At 41.3% G+C, this 20,616-nt stretch overlaps 1 protein-coding gene across 1 annotated transcript; it reads right to left on the bottom strand.

Annotated features, from left to right (window-relative positions):
* Positions 1-212: 212 nt before the first annotated feature.
* Positions 213-16,411, bottom strand: LOC134647137 (leucine-rich repeat neuronal protein 3). The gene is made up of 2 exons (XM_063501330.1): positions 16,040-16,411; positions 213-3,921 (listed from the first exon to the last, which is right to left on the bottom strand). Exon 2 carries the CDS (start codon positions 3,514-3,516, stop codon positions 1,387-1,389), a length of 2,130 nt encoding a protein of 709 aa, XP_063357400.1. The 5' UTR covers positions 3,517-3,921; positions 16,040-16,411; the 3' UTR covers positions 213-1,386.
* Positions 16,412-20,616: the final 4,205 nt, after the last annotated feature.

The raw sequence follows: 20,616 nt of genomic DNA, 5'->3' as shown, positions 1-20,616 counted from the left end.
GCTTGTTTCAGGCAGCAGAGGTTGCACCAAGGCCCAATGTATAAATTAGGGGTTATTTATACACAAATAATTGTTATTTGGGACCGTAACTCGTGCAAAGTTATTCAAGTAGAGCCCAAAAAAAGAGATGAAAATGACAATAACAGATCCCTTTTGCTGTTGTTATAAATATGAGAATAAAATGAGAGAAAGTAGGCAATTGTTTGTAAAAGAAACAATGACATTTATTTTTTTCTTAGCGCTTTTCTTAATTAGTCTGTTGTGCCCATTGATCACATATAATACAGGTAATATAAAAATGGCTTTTAAACTTGACACCCAAAGCAACAACAAAATGTTTTCTTAAAATATGTATGCTAAAAATACTGAGAAAGTATTTCCACTAAAAGTACTGGAGAATAGCTTGTGACTGCAATGATGACATGACTGTGTTTTGCTGTGGCTGATGAATTTCTTCAGTTTCCTCTCCGTTTACCTCACGTAACTCTTGTTGTAGGCACTTACCAGGGCATTAACAAACCACCTCTTGAGGAGATAAAACATCACTCGTTTTAGTTTTAAACAACTCGATATATTTGTTTGAGTCCAGTGTTTTGCCAGTCACCATTGCAATGAGAACTACAAAGCATAAACAGCCATTTGGCAAATATCCTCTCTAGATACCCATTTTGTCGCTGAATTTCATTAAGCTTAATGTGATGTTGTAATCAAAAGTAGTCTGCTCCTTGCCTTCATTTAAAACCCATTTAAATTGTTCACATACAGAGGATTTGTCATTACATCAACATAATAGAATATATAACAATATTTCCATGAAAAATCAAGAATCCGTTTTTAAATAGAAAAGGGGGGGGGGGTATATTTCATCAAAAGGCTTACACCATAGTCACTGTTATTTGTCTACTCTAATAAATCTCCCTTCCCATAATAGACAGGTGTTATTACTGTATCTCTAACTCGTCTATGGATGTTTGACAAAGCACAGACGGTATTGCTTGGGACCACACGGACAGTTCCACAACTCTGAACACATTTAACAGTCAATTACAAGAGAGCTGACCTTCAACACGTCCACTTTCTTTTCTCTGCCTGCATTTCTGTATGAATGGTACTGTAATCGAATTTTTTTTGCAGTAAATACCCCTTCCTGTTGATGTTAGCTTGGTTTGATGGTTACAAAGCCACCACTTCAACTAGGGTTGAAACTGGGATAGCATGTAGTCAATTTAAACCGTTCCATCCCCTTCCAGTAATAGTTCTCCCAGTGTATCTGAGCTGGGAACGGGCAATGGGTATGCCTTTGAAAACAGTATATCATCGTCCACCCCTGCCCAGTGGCCTTGTCCATTTGCTGTAGGTGTGTGGTGCTCTACAAAGCTGTGGTTCTTAAAAGGCATTGTCAGATACATTTATGACTGTGGCTTTCACTTCCACTCCACTTGGCAGTCCCTTACCCGTAACCCACAGCTTTGTAAAGAAAGATGAGTGCATACCGGGAGCTTCCACTGGTATCAGTGAAGCTTTAGAGTCCCATTTCCTTATATCCCCATAAAGGTGGTGGTTCCTCAGAGACACATAAATAAACAGGCAGGCCACTGAAATCACAGCCAGGAGCACACCAAAGACAGTGATTACTGCTGCATCCCATTTTTCTGTGTCCTTGGCTGCCAACTCTAATCCCTTAGTGGTGACAGTGACACATTTGGTGTCATGGTTGTAGTGGATGTTGCGGATATCCACACAGACTTTGTAGTGAGTGGCGGGGCTGAGATGGGTAAGGTTGTACACCTGGACATCTGAGGGAACCCTGGTGGTAAAAGCCATGGTGGGATGGTTGGCATCTGAAACAGTGTACCATTTAATGTTGGGAGCCAAAGTGCCAGGGCCAGCCTTCCATGAGACCAGAATGGAGTGTGTCTCCACTGATTTGACTTCCACATTCAGAGAACCATTGACAGGTTGGGGAAAATATCCGTTTACCTCTACAGAGACGGATTTAAGATCAGCACCGACCAAATTATGGGCAACACAGGTGTAAACACCGGCTTCATTTTCTGTTATATCGTAGATGTCAAAGGTTCCCTCTGGGTGCATGTAGAACTTGTCAGATACGGTGTTAGGCAGGACCCTTGTGCCAGATGGGGTGATCCAGTAGATGTCCGGCTCTGGTTCGGCAAAAGCCCGACAATGAAGTGACACTGAGCACCTGCTCTGTGCTTTAATGTGCCCTGGCATGCTTTCGGGTGATATCAGTGGCAGGCAAATCTCCATCATCTCCCTGAAGTGCACCTGCCGGACATGCTGGCCCTCGTACTCCGGAGGCTCTACGCAGTATAGTGAGTCAGGCTCCATGAAACGGATGTTGGTCTTGTTCATGTTCATCCAGCGGACTACGCAGTCACAGCGGATTGGGTTACTGTGCATGCTTACCTCCCTCAGATTTGGAAGAGATTCGACAGTAATCCTGTGGAGGGCACTGAGAGCATTGCCGTTTAACATAAGGGTTTCCAGCCGTGGGAGTTTGTAGAAAGCATTAGGATGGATATAAGAGAGTTTAGGATTGTTGGTGGCTTCGATTTTGGTCAGCTCAGGGAGGTTATTGAGGGCAAAGCTGTCAATGGAAACTAGCTCTGGCATGCTGTTAATCCCTAGTTCTTTCAAATGAAGCATATCCACAAAGTCCCCTCTTTGTATCCTAGTAATGGGGTTTTTATTTAGATCCAAAAACTTAAGATTCTTGACATTTCTCAGGGCAGAGTGAGGAACCTCGGGAAAAATATTATCATAGAAAGAGATGCTCTCCAAGTTATCAAGACCAGCCAGTGAATCATCAGGAAGCTGGGACAGGTTCATTCTGGTAAGAACAAGACTGCGGAGGTTACTTAGAGGTTTGAAGTTCATGTTATCAATAGAAAGAACTGGATTTTCACCAATCATTAGGATCTCCAAATTTGGCAAAGGTTCAAACCACTCTCTTTTAATGACACTCAGCTTGTTAGAATTGAGATGGAGTCGCACAAGGTTGCTTAGACCCTGGAAAGCCAGCGGAGCGATAGAAGAGATGAGATTGTGATTCATGTAGAGCTCCTGAAGGTTCGCCACTTCTGACAGGCATTGCTCAGGAAGCTCTCGTATCCAGTTCTCTTCTAAGTGAAGGGAGAGCAGCTGAGTAAGATTCCCAAGGTGGACGTTGCTGATTGAGGATAAGTTGTTTTGCGATAAATCAATCTCTGTGATATTGGGCATGTAATCCAAAGGTCTGTCAATCCTCTCGACGTTGTTTGTTTGCAGTAACAGTACTTGCGTGCCCACTGGTAATTTTTCTGGCAGGCTAAAGAGTCCCAAATCATTGCAGTCAACTGTCTGCGCCTCCATGTAGACAGAAGTAGGGGAAAACCAGGGTCTAATCTCACACACACAAAGCTTTGGGCAATCAGGCCTCAGCTCAGTGGCTACAACAAAAGAGGCCATGGCCAAGCCAACAAAGAGATGATCCACAAATGACAAGTCCTTCATATTGGACCGATTTCCTCCAGTCAGAAATTGGTCCTTGTAGATTGATTGGTCTCAGCTATTAACTTCACAAATAATTACTCATTTGTTGCAGCCGCTGTGGCAACTGACTCATCAGCCCTGCCGCAACCACCACAGGGCTCCCTAGTGTTTTATTGTCTTCCTATGTAGATGCCCTTGATTCACTCAATGCTGGTGTCAGGGTTTGAGGCCAAGGGTGCAATCAGGCGAGCCAAAAATAGGTGGGAGGCGGAAAAAAGAAAAAAGTCTGGACCAATATTACACCTCAAAAGACTTATATTAAGAACCTTTATAGGTATCCATAAAACGTCTTCTTTCTTTAAAGATAACTGTCCTCACTGATTGTCTTTACTAGCTTCCAGAATCCACAGCCCAGTCCATTCCTACCTGCGTAAAACAAACAAGACAGAGAGAAACATGTGAGTATTACCAGATAATGGGCATGGTCAGAGAATGTCATAAGAAAAGGATTTGGACATATTGACATTTGTTATAGGCACACTGATGCATGTTGACATTTATACACGTTCCCTTCAAGACGTAGAACAATGGATTTATATCTGCTTGACCTTCTAGACTTCACTCTGAGGATGTACCACATGTACCACTACTATATAGCACTAAATCTTGATGCTAGCGGTATGAGACTATTATTGGTTAAAGAGTAGGCTTCATTAAGATTCTTAAATGGCAGACATCCTAGGGCTTAAGCGTTACCCTTTAGGGCAAGCTGCTCAAAGGCACTAGAATATGTCAGTCACTATAGCAACAAGTAAATGGGCAGCCAGTAATACACAATGGAGTGAGACGGTTAGGCTGTAAATGCAAACTAAACAGCTGACCTAGATGCAGTTTGCACCTGTTTGTTAGGAGACAGGCGCAGCAACCGACCGCCATGAAAATTAAAATGCATTAACGTGTTGACGTAATTAATCTTTTTAGCAATCAGCACATCTGTATGCTAATAGGATTTAGCATTTCTGGAAAAACAGGTCATGCAGTTTACCAATGGACACAGATTACTAAAAGGTGCCTGAAGTGAAGAAAATAAGTGATTATTATGGTATTGTCTTGAACATGGATATTTGAATAATGGATAAAATAGTCACAGATCGAAGATCATCAGCTAAATCTATGTTCTTTTTCATTTAAAAATTTGAGGATGATCACAGTCATTTAGGTCGGTGATGAGTGTCACGATTGTTTAGTAGTTTTATGTAATATCTGTGGTCTTACTGAACTGAAAAAATGCATTTCATTGACGTTTCATTGTCATTCGGCCGCATCTATAAGTACATAAATGAACAGGGTTGTAATAAAGGAAATGGGTGCACTGAAAAGAAAAACAATAACATCATTACCAAACACAGCATGGCACAATAAGTGTTTTAATTTTGATGATCCCGTCTGAATAATAAATTGAAGCAAATATTATAAATTAAAATTAAAATTCAATTATCTGCCCAGTGCAATTAGCTTTGTCTGAATTGTCTGCCTTTGTTCACCCTTTCATTACACTTCATACAAGACAGTTTAAGGTCATGTACTCTCATGGGCTCAACAGGAACTTTAAAATGCAGTACAGTACTGTTAGCAGAAAGTGGTGCACACTTCTCTGACATTTCCATTTTATTCTGGGATTTTTTTAGGCTAGTAAATTATCCATTAATTTCTCTGAGACACTTAAATTAAAGGCAATGGATAAAATCCATTGCACTGATTTTAGACAGAGTCTGATTTGAGTGAAAGCTCAAGGCTATTGTGCATATTTTACTTCATTTGTAGGTCAACATATTTGCTCTCTTTCTGTTAAAAACGCATATGTTTGTGCCGCTATTTCTAAAGATTGATAAGGTATTTACAGATGTTCCTAAAATGGAATTCTGGGAAATGTAGGCAGATTTTGGTCGTTTCAAAGTAAAAGGCAAACAATTTCACCTGTAACAATATTTGGCCTTTGTAAGTTTGTTCAATACTCTTACATAACAAAGACTATTGTATGATTATTTCCATTTATAAGCATTGTAGATATATAACTACCCATATGGAAAAGATATATATAAATCTTATAAAGTTTGTATCTGTCTTGTGTGAAACTTGTATGAAAAGCATACAAGAGTGAAAACAGATATAAGATCCCTTGAAAAATTATATAAATGAAACTTGTATGTTTTTGATACTTCGTAAAACAATATATGAAAGTAATGAGAAAGTGGCCACTTTCATGAGTAAATCATGTAAACCTTATATGATTCACTATATGAAGCAAGCTAAAGCTGATGCAAGTCTTTTATAAGTTTTTTCTATTTCTTTTCCATATGGGTATAGCTTAGATGCTTCCTCCTTCATGTGACTCACACATCTTTTTTATCTACTGTCTCTCGTACCGTCGTATGATTAGTGTCTCCATCACATCCTGACGTGGCAGAAGCTCCACAGTTGAAGTGTACCATGTAATTTGTCATATGTGACTGCCTCTTACTGAACAGATGGGTTTGATGGTGCTTGTGATATTTTGGGGCCTATGAGATCAGGCGCCACATCATGAGAAAAGTCAGAAGAGACAGCGGATGAAATAGAAAGAATCAAGAGGAGAACTGTGACGGCGGCTGGAAAGTGAAAACAAGGGAAGAGAAATGATTTCATTTCATCACCTTCGCTGTTTCCACCTCGGTGGCCACGGGGGAGATGTGGTGGTGGTGGTGGGTGAAATAAATAAATAAATAAATAAATAAGAACTTCTGAAGGAAGCAGAAATGCTGGAGTTTGCCCGCTGGTGGAGCCAAGCCGAGGGTTCATTCCTCAACCTGTGTGCCATCACTGGCTAGAGCGTGGTTTGGTTCGGGAAGGCAGACAGTAAGGTTGTGAAAGAGGGAGAAGGTGGGGATGGTGGTGTGTGTGGGGGGAAAAGGGGGGTATTATTTATCAAAAGCACCTGGCACTTTAATAAGCTTCTACACCCAGAGAATTCTGATAAACAGGACTTAGCCTCTCTCCCTCAGCACCGGCTCTCCATCGCGGGCTATGCAGTTGATCCATATCCTGGAAGCACAGGACAGACTTTGTAATACAGCCTACCGCATTTAGTTCTCACCTCTGCTCGCCCTGGCTTTTTCTCCTTAGTAATCACAATTACCAGCAGCATAATGTGGTCAGGTTAACTGTTATGGCTTAGCTTTATTGTGAATTCGCTGCAGGTGGTTCCAAGACGGGCTGCTGTTATTTGTTTTACCAGCTAGTTACGTCAGAGGGAACACTCTCGGACTAATTAATGTTTCAATCAATATTTTCTGCTAAGGGAACTGGTGTGCTGTAAGACACAGCGCTGCCCTATTTTCACAGCACACTGCTTCTCCATTAGATTCTGGCGAGGATGGATGTGAGGATGACATCGTGGACACTAAAGAGGTTTTGGAAATAGGGACAGATTGAGAGAGGGATTTCATTTGGTTTGGCGGACGCTAATGCTTGCTTTTCCATCAAAAATCAAGGACTGGATTAGGAAGGCTTTACAGGACAATGTGCATGATGATGAGGCCAGCAAGAAGAACATATTTCCCTGCTGATTAATGAGGATGAAATTCTATTAATGATAATCCAACATGTGGTTCATAAAAATGCAGATCTTAGATATGGTTGTGGCCAACAGTGTGTGTCTTGCAGAAAACGGACAAACGGAAGATGTTACAACAGTAAAGCTTTCAACGACAGAGCCTCAATTGGAATGCTCTTTGAGGAATATCCAAATAGCTCCCAGTGAATACAAGCAGTATTTTTGCTTGAAATGCCCATCCCTAATAGAGTTTCAATACGCTTAAGGTTGGAATATTGTCCCATACTTGCATTATTTTAAGTGCACTATCCTAATCATCTACAGGCAGTTGATCACATAAATTGGTATCGTGCGACTGAATAATGTGGAGCCCACTGAACAGGCAGTCTATATTCTGAAGGCCTTGCACCATGACTACCACTTGTACAAACCTATTAGTAAAAATCCAGTCAAGTTACCGAACCACATCCCCACACACACACACACAGACACACACAGCTACTATACAGAGCTAATTCCCACAGTCCACTGCTCAGTTGCTGGTAATTGAGGCAGAGCGTGAGTGGAGGGAGAAGGGAAAGAAGAGATCTGGAGGACAAAGTGACTTGCCAGAGGAGAAACGTCTTCGTTTCTGTTGTGGCATTGAGCTATTAATCTCTACTGACCCTTATAATGCTGTCGTTGCAAGAAATATTAATCTGAGCTTGATCCAGTCAAATTCTAGTCAAAGACAAAAAAAGTAGAAAGAAACAAGAAAAAGCATTACGTAACTGCTGGACATAGAGAAATGTGCTTAATATGGCTGGGGTAAATTGAATTCAAAGATGGATGCTGGTAATCTGTGTGTGGAAAAGCTTTACTAAATCCTGAGTACTGAGGTACAAAATCAACACCTTAGAACAGAACACGGAAAGCTTGTAATGGGATCTCCAGCAACCTAATGTCTACCTGCGCTAACGCATTAAGCCAAAGCTTTGACATTTGTTGAGGGGACCTTTTATAGGTCAGGCTAAGGTGTTCACTCATGGAGCACAAGTTCCAAGGTGTCAGAGGAGAAAGAGAGTGGTGGGCGAGCAGCTCCATTACAGTGGGAGGCTGGCAGTGTAGCCCATGGGCTTTCCACTTTCAGCAGTGTTAATCCTGGCTGGGAGTATCGCAGCAAAACAAGCTGCTTGTATCTGCCTCGTTTCAAGACTGCCTTAGCTGGGTGAAATACGGGTTTGTTTACCACCACTGGGTTTCATTACCAACACTGCTCTCCATCTCCTAGGTGAAAGCCTGAAGAGACACTGACACATTATAATCTTATAACAGTTAAATGAAATATCTGATACCTATTAACAGGCTGAGCTTGTGTGGTTAAACATTATCGCCCAATTTGGGGTTTTACTTCAATCCGTCTGAGGTACGCAAGTCCAAAATTCAGCTTCTGTTTAGCTCTTTTGCGTTCAAGCACAAAAATCAAGACGAACTAAATCCTCCGATATATTCACCAGGCAGATGCGAACTTTGACTGTCTGCTGTTTGATGTTGGGCTGATAACGTGCTGCAGGAAACAGCTGCCTGCTGCAGCTGAAATATACGTTATGACCTGAAAGATGCTATACAGCTCTGCTGCGCTAAAGACAGCTGCAGAGTCAGGTGGTTTGTTATTTGTGGGTTTGTCACTACACGAGATCGTCTTGAAATTTTACACAGCCATTCCGTTGATGCTTCTTAGTAGCCAAAGGTTTCGATATATCTGCAAATTAATGAATGCAGTACTTTTAGAAACTGTGTACCACATAAATTTGTATGCCATCATTTTAATACCAATAATATTACTACTACTATACTATAATAACTATACTTAATTAATTACTATAGTTAATAATAATATGAACAGATATAAGACTGGTAAGCCAAACTGTGAGGTTACACAAAAACAAATTTGATTAACGTTGTGTAATTTAGTAAGAATTAAGTTAAAGAAAAAATTAGACTTATATAGGATTTTTAAGACTGATCCATATACTGATAGTTGGTGATTTTAAAAATCCAATGTATCGGGTGATATTTTTTCTTTCAGACACTTGAAACATAAACAGATTTCCCTAACATTTATTATGTGTACTGAATCCTTACAAATACCAGTAATATCAGCAAATAATGTATCCATGTATCCATCACAGGGAACTATTATCAGTCAATACACCAGACCCGCTGATATATTGGTCAGCCTCTAATAAAAACTTAACATAATGACATAATAAGTACAGAATATGATAAAAACAAGCAAGACACACAAACAGTGATTTAAAAAAGAATTTTAAAAAAGACTTCACACAAACACACATACAGCTCTACAAAAATGTGTTTTTAGAATCTTTTCAAAGGACGTCAATGAATCAGCCTTATCTCCTCAGGCAGGTTGCTCCCAAACATGCTTCATGCTTCAGGTATGTCATGGTTTATTTTGATATATATATATACATATATTTTATCACTGGTTTCCACATCACCTCAGTGTAAATGTTTTTTGCAATGTGCACTTTTTCACCTCCTCATTTGCGCATGTTTGACAAGAACACAAATTCTGTGTAGGCGCCTAAGATGCTTTTATTTAGCAGAGTTATTGCATCATCACTTAGAGTAAGGAGCTTCTATAGTTATTGACATATTCCAATAAAGATGCTGTTCAGAAATGACAGCGTGATTGCGTCACCTTTATGAACCGCTATGGCTTTAGACCTTGTTAGCTGCACATTTCACTCTTAATTAGAATGACATTTGACACAATTGAAAGCCTTCGAATCTCTCCTCATTAAAATGCTGCACATTTACGCTGACATGATGTTGCCCTGGTTTTTTTTTGCTTTTTGTTTTTTAAATATGAATCTGATTCTGTAATATAGAGATTATTTTATATGTTTTATAGTGTTTAGAGATTTCCTGTAATCTGCAAATGGCACCGGGCAAATTAGGACAAGGCTTCGGTTAAGAGGTTCACGCGCTGTCAAGGTGAAAAGCTTTTTCATTCACATCTTGGCAACACCTCGCTTACTTTCCCACCAGAACTTCTACATTATCCTAACACTGTGGCTGCACAGGATAGTAATGGCACAAATACAGTTTGATTAGAGACCAGTGAGATATGACCACTTGAAATTAATGAGTATGCACAGGAGGGCCAGAAAGCGGTGGTCCAAGTGGCTCTGCGGCGCTAATTCAGGAAACCCTGACTCAAGTCGTCGGGCGGCCAAACGGCCGGGCAGAACTGTTTGTTTTATTCTGTTTATTGAAATGAGTTATTATAAATCCTCCCGCTCGCTTCACAGGGCTTGGATGGGATTTAGCGAAGCGGGGAAAGAGAGGTGATTGCTTTGTCACAGGTTGGGTGCTCATCAGTGCCCTGTGTGGAGACAAGTTGACCTAAGAAAGAAAATGCAATCATTTATTATACAAAACACAAGTTCTGCATGCAACGGCAGGAATGGCGGAGAAAAATTTGCGAGATCAAGACGTAAGTTTTTTTCTTTTTGTGGGAAGCATATTGGCCCTCGGGGAGATGATTATGAGGCCTGCATGGTTTAAGCGGTAACAAGGCAGTATTGCATCTGCTGAGAGGTAGACATTAAACTTACTGTGGTAAAACTGGGTGGAAGACATAAAGGTCAGACGTAAGTGGAAAGTAGGGCGCAGTCGAATTGCCTCCTCTTTCAGGAGAATAGCCTGTGTATTGTAGAAACGGTTCACTGGGAATTTTGATCCACTGGTAATAAGCCTTGCAAGGCTTTCTTCACCCGTCACCCTCTCCCCAGCTCGGGCTCTTTTCTTTCTCTATTCACTCTGTCATTCCCTTTTTCTCATGATAATACAAGCCAAATATCTCTTTTTATAAACCTGCTCTTCTCACATTTTTCTCTGCTCGTCCTTATTGAGAAATTTTTCTCCTTATGTTGTCTGTTAGCATCATCATCTGCCCAGCCATTGGGCTGTGGAGAATGACAGCATGTCATCGTGTCTCACTATATATTTCTATGCCTATCCTGCATAGTGTCTGCTTTTGGCCTAATTGCCTTCCCAAGACTCTTCACCCCTGCCATGCTATGTCTTGTGCATACATGTCTTACCATATGGCTCCTATTTTCTAATTACCAACTGCAATGTGAGGGGTAACACTTGATTGAACTTTTGTAAAATGTTGTACATTTTGTAAATTTGGTTTGTAAAATATCTATGAAAATTTAGTGGATGCTTTCATGGAAAGCTGCAACTGATCTTTTTAAAACAGTTCTGAGATGATCACAAATGCTATACAGTGTTCCTACAAACCGTATTTAGATGATTGTTATAAAATATTAAAGTGCTTGTTTTAAGTAATCAAGTGTTACTTGTGTTTCAGATAACAGAGACACAGTTCGTGTCCTGCTGTGTCCACTGTTGTTCTTACTAGCCATCAGCTAAATCCAATCAAACGACTGGATTAGGTTTAGGAAATGATCATGATTTGAGTTAAAATATGACAAGATGGATGTGAGAGCACTCTCAAAGTGCATTTTGGAGCCACCAATAAAAGACCTTGTACACATTTCTGGTATGCCAGCAACTGAATGGCAGCATTTGACTCCAGGGGAATGAGATACTACTACCGAATTCCTAAATATCTTTTATCACAGAAATTAGTGGCATAAATAATAAGTTAGAAAATTACCGATGATGATTAAATAGCTTGACTTTGTGTAAGATGACTACTAAAGTTTCATTAACTGTAATTTTATTATTTACTGACGACAGTATTTCTCAAGTGTCACCCACACGAGTAATAAATATATTAGCGATGTGTTAAGACTAAGGTTGTGGTTTTATGTACTTAATACATGCAGCCACTTTGCATTATTGGAAAGCTATAGTTTATCCATCCACTGCTGCTCTACTGTATAAACACAACTTTTCAAGATGTGTTTCTTTTCAGAGATGCAGCACTTGGACCTGTGGTAAACATGCAGCACGGTCATGTTGCAATCACAACGAGTCTGATATACATTCTGGTTAAGCCTCATATTGGGTGGAGGCCTTCAGAAGGCTTAACTGTCCCTCCTTCTGCCCTTCACCTCATTGATTTACTATTATACTTTCTCCAAGGCAAGAGACAGTCCATTAAAGAGAACCTTCTATGTGTGTATGCATAATGAAGCTTCCTGTACTTATATGTATGTGTACGTGTGTGCATCCATGGGGGAGCAGATGGAAACCTTTCCCCTTACATCTGCACTTGAATAGCCATGAATCAGTGGCAAGTCGACTCTTAATGTAGAATCAATGTTCCAAATTAACCACAGGACCCCCTATCTCTGGTTTTTCAGCTCTTTTCTGGACAAGACATGCCCTTGGGCTGAGTGAGGGAGAACACACACACACACAAGGTGGACTATTGAACACTATATAACACACCCACCTGCCTCGCGCATGCACACAGCGGACAGGAACACATGCAAATCCATGAGAAAAAGAGATCTGTGCATTTGCCGGCACGTAACGTAGCAGACTGTGTCCTCGCAGAAAAAAAAAAGAGAACCCAAACACGCAGGGGCTCATTCGCATAATGCATGCAGAACGCGCCACGCGGTGAAAAAGCACAGCTAGGTCCCCTTGTCTAATTCGCATAGTGCTGCATCTATTAAAATTAAGCCAAGGTATCCAGCTTAAGGCTGCCGCTGATAAGGTCAAAGGCGTAGCGAACATTCCAACACTCATTTCTCCCCAAACATAATCGCACTCACTCTTGACAAAAATCTGCATAATGTTCCATGTATAGCTGCTAGCTAGAATGAAAGAGGAAGGTGTGGGGTGGGGTGGAGGGGGAAGGCAGGGGAAATGGAGCCAGCGGCATATCCCTCAAAGTCAGAGCCAAATTGAATCTGCAGGTGCAAATGTGGCATGCGAGCTCCCTCTAAGATGCGCACCTATCTATATTTATATGAATAATATATGGCTGGTCAAGGGGCCACAAGCCTGCAGAGAATAGGTTCCCACAGAAGACGGAATCAATCATTATATGCCACTGAAATGCATTTATCGCTGGCTTTATTATGATTTCATGGGGTTTGATATGGGCTTTCTCTTTTCTGTTTTCATTCTCAGCTACTCTTTCTTAGCCCAAAAAGACCAAAGACGGGGTTCTTTCAAAATGCTCTGTGTCTTCGGGCAGATATTCTCTGTATACATGCTCATTTTGGCACATACGTTCACGCGGCCAACTGAGCATGTGTGCTTGTGTTTCCGTGCATCGGTCCCGGCAGCTCAGCAATAGTTCAGCTGGGTTTGTTCTCGGGATGCAGCATCACTACCATTTCCGTCAGCACACTAAGGGCCTATACGTATCAGTCAGAATGCAGAGCAGATGGACCGCACAGCAGTGGCCCTTCAGATGTCCTCCTTCGTCTCTGCTCGCGTTTTAAACTGCAATATGGGCATATGTCGCTAACGTGTACCGCTCTGATGTGAGTCTGCCGAAGAGCAGCTTAATTAGCGGTTAGCAGCTTTGATTTTTATTGTGAGCATCAGTCCTAGATTCTCACAGGCCTGGCACTTTGCTGTTAACACACAGTCTGGTTTTGAGTGCACCTTTTTTTTTGGTAAAGCCGTGCTCTGGCACTCCTAAATCCTTAAATCCACTCCCACCAGAAATGTGCCCAAGCTAAGTACCAAAAAGTCCAAATCCAAGAAGTAAATGTCAGTGGATACAAAGGAAGTGTCACATCCTGTTTTGACCTTTGATACGGACTGAAAATGGTAAAATGTCATGGATGTTTCCATCGTGGCATGTTTTGATCCACAGCTCTTTTTTCTTTGTTTCTTTCAAGTCCACCCACTAGCTCCGAAACAAACATGCACACCATTCTCTTCCCCACTGTTCCTTTTTGCCCTCTGCCTCTGCTTATTCCATTTTAACGGGTGCCTGTGTTTGTTTGGGAATGGAGATGCTACCAGAGAGCCTATGCTTGGCTGCACGGGCTGATCCCCCGCAGCCGTCTTGTGAATATGTTTACATGGATTTCACTGAGGAGCCCCCTGATGGATACTTCTGCATCTTGTTATCGCCATCAAAGAAAAAACAAAAAAAAGATGAACTTGATTGTGATGGCACTTACACTTGGAGCTTTCTGAACTCCATTTCAAACCAATAGTAGCATTTGGCACCCACACATAATTCTCACCTCGCTGCAACCTGCTACCCTCTGACTATAGAGAAAAATTAATATGGAACACCCACACCGTGCTGCCGATCATGCTCTCAAAGCCTCCACAAGGCCACTGCAGGCACAATACCTTTCCCGCCCCACCTCTGCTTCTCACGCAGATCAATAGGCAATTCGCAAAGCCACACACTTTAAGCGTATGACTTGTTGGTGGACATGTAATATTGATTTGTTTTGAACAAGTGTGCCTAAATTAATGAAGAAAACCAATACAGGTTTGTTTTACTGCTTTTGTTACTACTTGGGGGAGAAACTGCAAAGTGGCTGCCATGTTAGGAGTCTATACTTGATTTTGAGCTTCACAAAGTTTGCGGCTCTATCTTGCATCACATTAAATCTCAGCTGCCACTGCTCGCTCACTTGATAAATATGTTGCGGGGATTGCTTGTCAAACGCTGGTGGTCGAATGCTATAATACAGGCTTTGCGGGTAGCCAGCCACATAATTCAAGTGTGAAGGGCTGAGGTTTTTTCAGGGTGGCATGGTGTCGGATGTGAGGGCATGATGGCTCTCGTGTGGCATTTCATTGTGTGGTTCACATGGAGCAGCTGCTTTGGGTGAGTCATTCGCACTGTGGAGGCCAAAATCTATTGTATCCATCACTTGGAACAAGCAAGCGGACACACAAACACACACACGTGTGTGCGCACACAGAACACATTTGAACAGAAGATTACAGCAATCAGAATTGGATAGCTTGCTTTGGTGAAAATCCACATTTGTCATTATCGGCCATTATCTGTTTATCCAAATTATTCAGGAATAATAGATCTGCTGAGTGGAATACATTTTGGACAGAGAGGAGAGGCTGTGAGGGGCAGAATTTTGAGGGGGGGGCTAGAGAAAGACGCCCCAATGCAGTTAAGGGATTAGTGAATGCCACCCTCTCTTTCTCCAGCCGGATCCCTGGATGTGTGGGTGTACAGGCACAAGCAGGTGAAGGGATGATGATGGTGATGGTGAATGCGCAAGAAGGTGCTTTCCGGTAAATGCGTTAATCACAAAGTAAAAGCCCTGGATCCGGTGTATGGCACAGCCGCGGAGGAAGCAATCAGCCTTTGAGGAGCGTGGGGTTTGAAAAAATAAAGCCAGTGGACGTGTACTCTCGTGGCATGTGTGGGTATCGACTTCTGTGTTTGCAACAGGAAGGTTTAACAGAGAGGGGGAGAGTGAGGGGAGGAGGAGGGGGGGACATTCTGTGGGTTTCTTAGAGACGTGTCTGGTGTGTGCTCACTAAGCAGCACCCGAGGACATGAAGCTGCCAGCCAATCACTCCATCCACCAACACACAAACATAGAAGCGTACCCGCACACACACACAACCACGGGGGCTTGTCTTTTTCTTGTCTTTAACTGATTTTCCTTCTTAATCCAAACACAGCCAAAATCCGGTCCGGTTAAAAGGCGCATCCTGCATAGTTGCGCAAAAGCGCGTCTCTACATCCAAACAGGGGGGTTCGAGGCCAGTCACAAGATTCGTTATCCGGTAGTATTTGTCCCTAATTTCTGCAATCGGCACATGAGTGACTGACATTTAGGAAGCAACCTGATGTGTATTTTTTTCTCTGTGTGTGCGACAAAAAACACAGGAATCGCTCAATTTCGTTCGGTTTTTTTTTTCTTGAACTTGTGAGCCGTTGCGCAGACGCAATCGCGCGACACGGACGAAAACGACAAATATAAATTAGAGCAGCAAACAGAGTAAACTTACCGTGTTTCATCACCCTCGGATACAAAGCAGTTTTGTGTCTGTATTCCCATCAAGTGCGCCCCTCCGATGACGGGAGAGAGCCCCAGCGCGCAACATAAAGCCAGTCAACAATGTGTGGTCTTCTTGTTCTCACGCAGCTGATGAGGAATCAGTTGTGGTCTCTATTCCTCGGGAAAACGCACGGGTTTCTGCATGAGGCGAAACGGCAAAGTCCAAAAGCAGTGTGGCGAAGGAACGGAGAAAGATTCGTGTGATCCTCGTGCCCTTCCCTTCCTTCCCTTCCCTTCGTCTTAACAGCGGCTGTTACGAACGCATCTCTCCCTCTCGATCAAGTGTCAGGCGGACCACATAGATGCGCCGCCGTCTCCTCGGCAGTCATTAATATTAGAACAAACCCCCGACTCTCCAGAGAGGAGCCAATAGCGTCAGAGAAGCAGGCGAGGTGCGCGCAGCATCCCTGCTCTGGTTGGCCGAGAGCAGCTGTCAGTCATCTCCCAGAAGCCTTTTCTCGTCTCTGTCTTTTTCTGTTAGAGGTGAAGCACGCTGCAAAAAATATCCAAATTAACGAGTCACGCAGGCCAGCGATGAGAGCTGAAGTGCTGTCTAAAACAGCAAAGGCACATTATTTCAAAAATAAGGCCACCTAACGGCATCCGTTTAAGATAGTTTGTAGTCCTTGTAAAGATCCCTCGAAACAGAGGAAAATCTCATGATTGTGCTGTGACTGATCAAGTACATGAGGTCCCCTACACTCATAACTATCCTCCAATGACAAATCAAATTTAATGGCAATCATTTTTGAAGTTATAGCTACTTTATTTTTGTGTCTGGTAGTAAACACCACTTAAGGTCCGGGCAAGGTGCTGCTCTGGGAGCTCACAGGTGCCACAGAGAACTCAAGAGATCTGTGTCTATATGTTGTAGCTGTGTGTGTGTATGGGGGGGGGGGGATATGTGCAAGAGCTGGTGTTGTGTTGTTGTGAGGTTCATTTTTGTGCTGTTGTTGGTCCTTTTGCTCAGCTCCTGATGCTCAGAGAAGACAGACGTCATGCAGTATCAGAAGCTGCTGTTTGTGCTTCTCATCAATTCTTTATTTAATCTTTGACCCTTTTTTCCACCATTTTTGTCCTTCTTTCTTTTACAAGCCAACTGACTGGGATTGTGTCTCTGTAGCCACCACACTGGTTGATTCCCTCTATCCGCAATAAAGCACAAATGCAGAACCATGTTTCCATTTTAAATCTGAGAGAATATTTGATTGAATTGGTAATGTTTAGAAACCTAAATGTGCAATCATATCAAAAAGAATTCACTGATGTATAACAAAGGTAACTGCAGTGAGAAACTTCTCACTGAATTGTAGTGCGCTCGATTTATAGAGTACCAAGAGCAGAAATTTCATCAGTCTTTGTACCTCAACCACTAAATTTATATACTTTGCAACATTCCTCCTCAGACTTACTAAACTGAAAAGGGTAGCTTTCATAAAGATTCATTAATTTGTAACTGCTAACAGGCATTTTTGGTTCCTTTTATGTCAAAGATTTGTACATGTGTGTTATTTCCTGTAGTAACATAAAAAGTAACAGACAGTAATTTACACTAATCAGCCAAAAGACACCATCTTTGACACGCAAACTAATTCTGTCACTCTATGAGCACTTGTTGTTTATATTTTCAATTACATAGAAGAAAATTTAACTATGGCAAAATACACACACACACATATATACAAATACGCATATATAAGACAAAAACAAAATGCACACACTGTCTTTCCTTTGCTGAAGACTTAGAATCCATGAATATGGATTAATTTCAAGTTTTTGCTCAGTCACAACTGACTTCCGATCATTTGATGATCTGTTCTCGAAATTAGCTCATCACCATCATTGTGGATATCTTAAAATTACATTCAAGTCAGTTAGGAGTTTTCTTAGCTCTTACTGGTAGTCTTGTTAATGGCTCACCTCAAAATTGACGAGCTTTGACCTGCTTTGCATGTGTCATCACTATAGCTTGCTGAATTTCCTTGACATTCCGTAAGTCACTGCCACATGCTAGTCTGTTTCTGTGTGTGTATTCATAAAGTCATATATTACAGCAACTCCCCATATACCAATGTCAGACCAGGGAAAAATGGTTGGAGACTGTGTTACAACAAAAATTAACCGTGCAACTGTGTGCAGTGGACTTGTGATCTCACTGCATTTGAAAAAGCCTCCTCAAAGACAGGCACCAGATGTGCAACGACTCACAGTTGCTGCTGTCTTCCAAGCAACTTAATAAACTGCAATAAGACGGAGTCAGTCTGTTATCAGTTTGTGACTGAATGGGGCAAAGTTAGCAATTACATGCAATCTGTCTGTAATAGTATGCCAATGAAACTGCAATAAGTCTGTAAAAAAAATCACAAATCCTTTGCCGTCTGTTGATAATCTGTTGCTGTCTACAGACACAGAAAGTCACATTAAACAGAACTTAACTACTTAACTACAAAATTAACTACCTACATCCAGAGTCCAGCCAGAACTCCATAGATTTGAAACAGAATTTCCTCCAAAAATAATGAAGAAAATAGTTGCTGTGGCACAGCGAGTTAACTGCAAAATGAAATAGGCACTTGGCAATGTTACTTTTGTATAGGAATATAACACGTATACAATCACTGGCAACCAAAGGATTGAAGACCCATATTGCAAAGAGATGTGTTGCAGATGAGATGCAGCTTGATTCAACACGTTGATTGCAACATGTTGGAAACCTGGTCGCATTTATAAATTAGGTGGCCATTATTTGCCAACCTTTGCCAGTCTGTCTGAGAGTGACTGCAGTCAGTCAGTTATTTTGGAGACATGTAGCATTCCACCAGGTGACATGTGCAGTTAGAATAGAATAGAATAATCCTTTAATTGTCCCACAAGGGGAAATTTGGGTGTAACAGCAGCAAGAAAGACACATATACAAACAAACAGTACACAAGACACGGAACAGAAACATACACAATTTTTACATATACACAATTTTTAAATAAAAAAACAAATTGTGTTGCCATGTGATCCAAAGTGGTCACGCGGAGGTTGAAGATGTTGAACACTTAAACACAGGGTGACCAGTTAGTCACTAAAACTGCTTGCAATCTGTGTCCCACAGCAAAAAATAAAATTAAATTAAAATAATCACTGGGCAAATACTCATTTTTTTGTAGTTGCAAGGAAGTTGCCGTCCTGTTGTTACTGTAGTGTGAGTGAGCCATTAATTTATTTTGGCTGCAGTACAGTGCTATTCATTTCAAACCATTTCAGCCCTGGCCAGCAGCTGCCACTTTATTTGTGCAAGTACGTTTGAGATGGACATTTTTTGCAGTGCAGCCGAATGAAGAAGAAAGTGCAGGCAGGGAAGAAAATGGATATCTGTACCTATTAGCTCCAGAGCTCCCCGACTCACATCCCAGGAGGATTTTCTAACACAATGTTCTACAAACTGATGTTCCTGGAGGTCGGACAGGGTTATCCACAGACTCTGAGAAAGAGACACACTTCATCTGTCAGTCGAACGGGTTCTGATCCAAGAAACCGTACTACTGGAGGATGTTTTCACAACAGCTGTGCCTGATTTCACTGGGTCTACATCCTAATATATACAACTGTGCTGCACATTATGGTGTTCTTTTATCCGTTGTGGTGTCAATTACATTTCTGTAAAGCCTCAGGGACTTTTGCTTGGAGGAGGTTTTGCTGGGTCAATATCCCCAATATTCTCTTTTAAATTTTAAGTAAAAATATTCAAATTTAATGCAAATTGCACAAAATAATTTATTACGAAAGTTTACTTACAAATGCATGACCTTTATGAATAAATATTATGCCATGGGACTATTTAGATGGTTTTTAATTTAACAGAATGCAGAAGATTCCATTGTGCCAAAGGTGCGGCTTACTCAAACTCGAGTAATTATGCATTTTTATCCCCCATTTCTCCGTTTACTGTTAATTCAGCATTTTTAATGATAGTAGTTAAGAAATCTGCACCTTTTGAATTTGGAAACCACCCACCACCTGCGATAATGGTACAAATGCCCTTTTCAAGAAACATTAGCATGTATAATGATAGGAGGAAAAAAACAGCAGACTGATTTTAATTTACTACAAGTAACAATGGTGAACTTTGAGAGAAGCTAGTTTCTTATGTTCTTATTTGTTCTTATTTTTCTCATGTTCATTGATGGGATCAAACATTGTTTTGTTAACATATTCATCTCTACAATTTTGAAGCATAAAAGTGTTGTCACTGGATGGTAAACTGTTTGGAATTTCTACATTTCTTCTTCACAATGTTGTCTCATCTTCATCAAAGTCAAAATGATCGGCAAACACTACCTAAGTAAATAAATAACACTCTTGCAGTCGTACTTGTTAATTATTTACTCACAGTGCAGGCTGGAAAAAGTCACCTCTGACTTCTCCAAAAGGTGTCTGGAGTCAGGCGTGGGAAGTGTGGTTTGTAGACGGCCCCTCCCTACAAATAAATGCATACAAAGTCTCGTAACTGACGACTAACGGCTCTTGCCTTGATCA

This window comes from Pelmatolapia mariae, linkage group LG17 (assembly GCF_036321145.2).
Source record: "Pelmatolapia mariae isolate MD_Pm_ZW linkage group LG17, Pm_UMD_F_2, whole genome shotgun sequence".
Classification (NCBI taxonomy): domain Eukaryota; kingdom Metazoa; phylum Chordata; class Actinopteri; order Cichliformes; family Cichlidae; genus Pelmatolapia; species Pelmatolapia mariae.
This window is presented reverse-complemented; position numbering and strand designations above follow the sequence as displayed.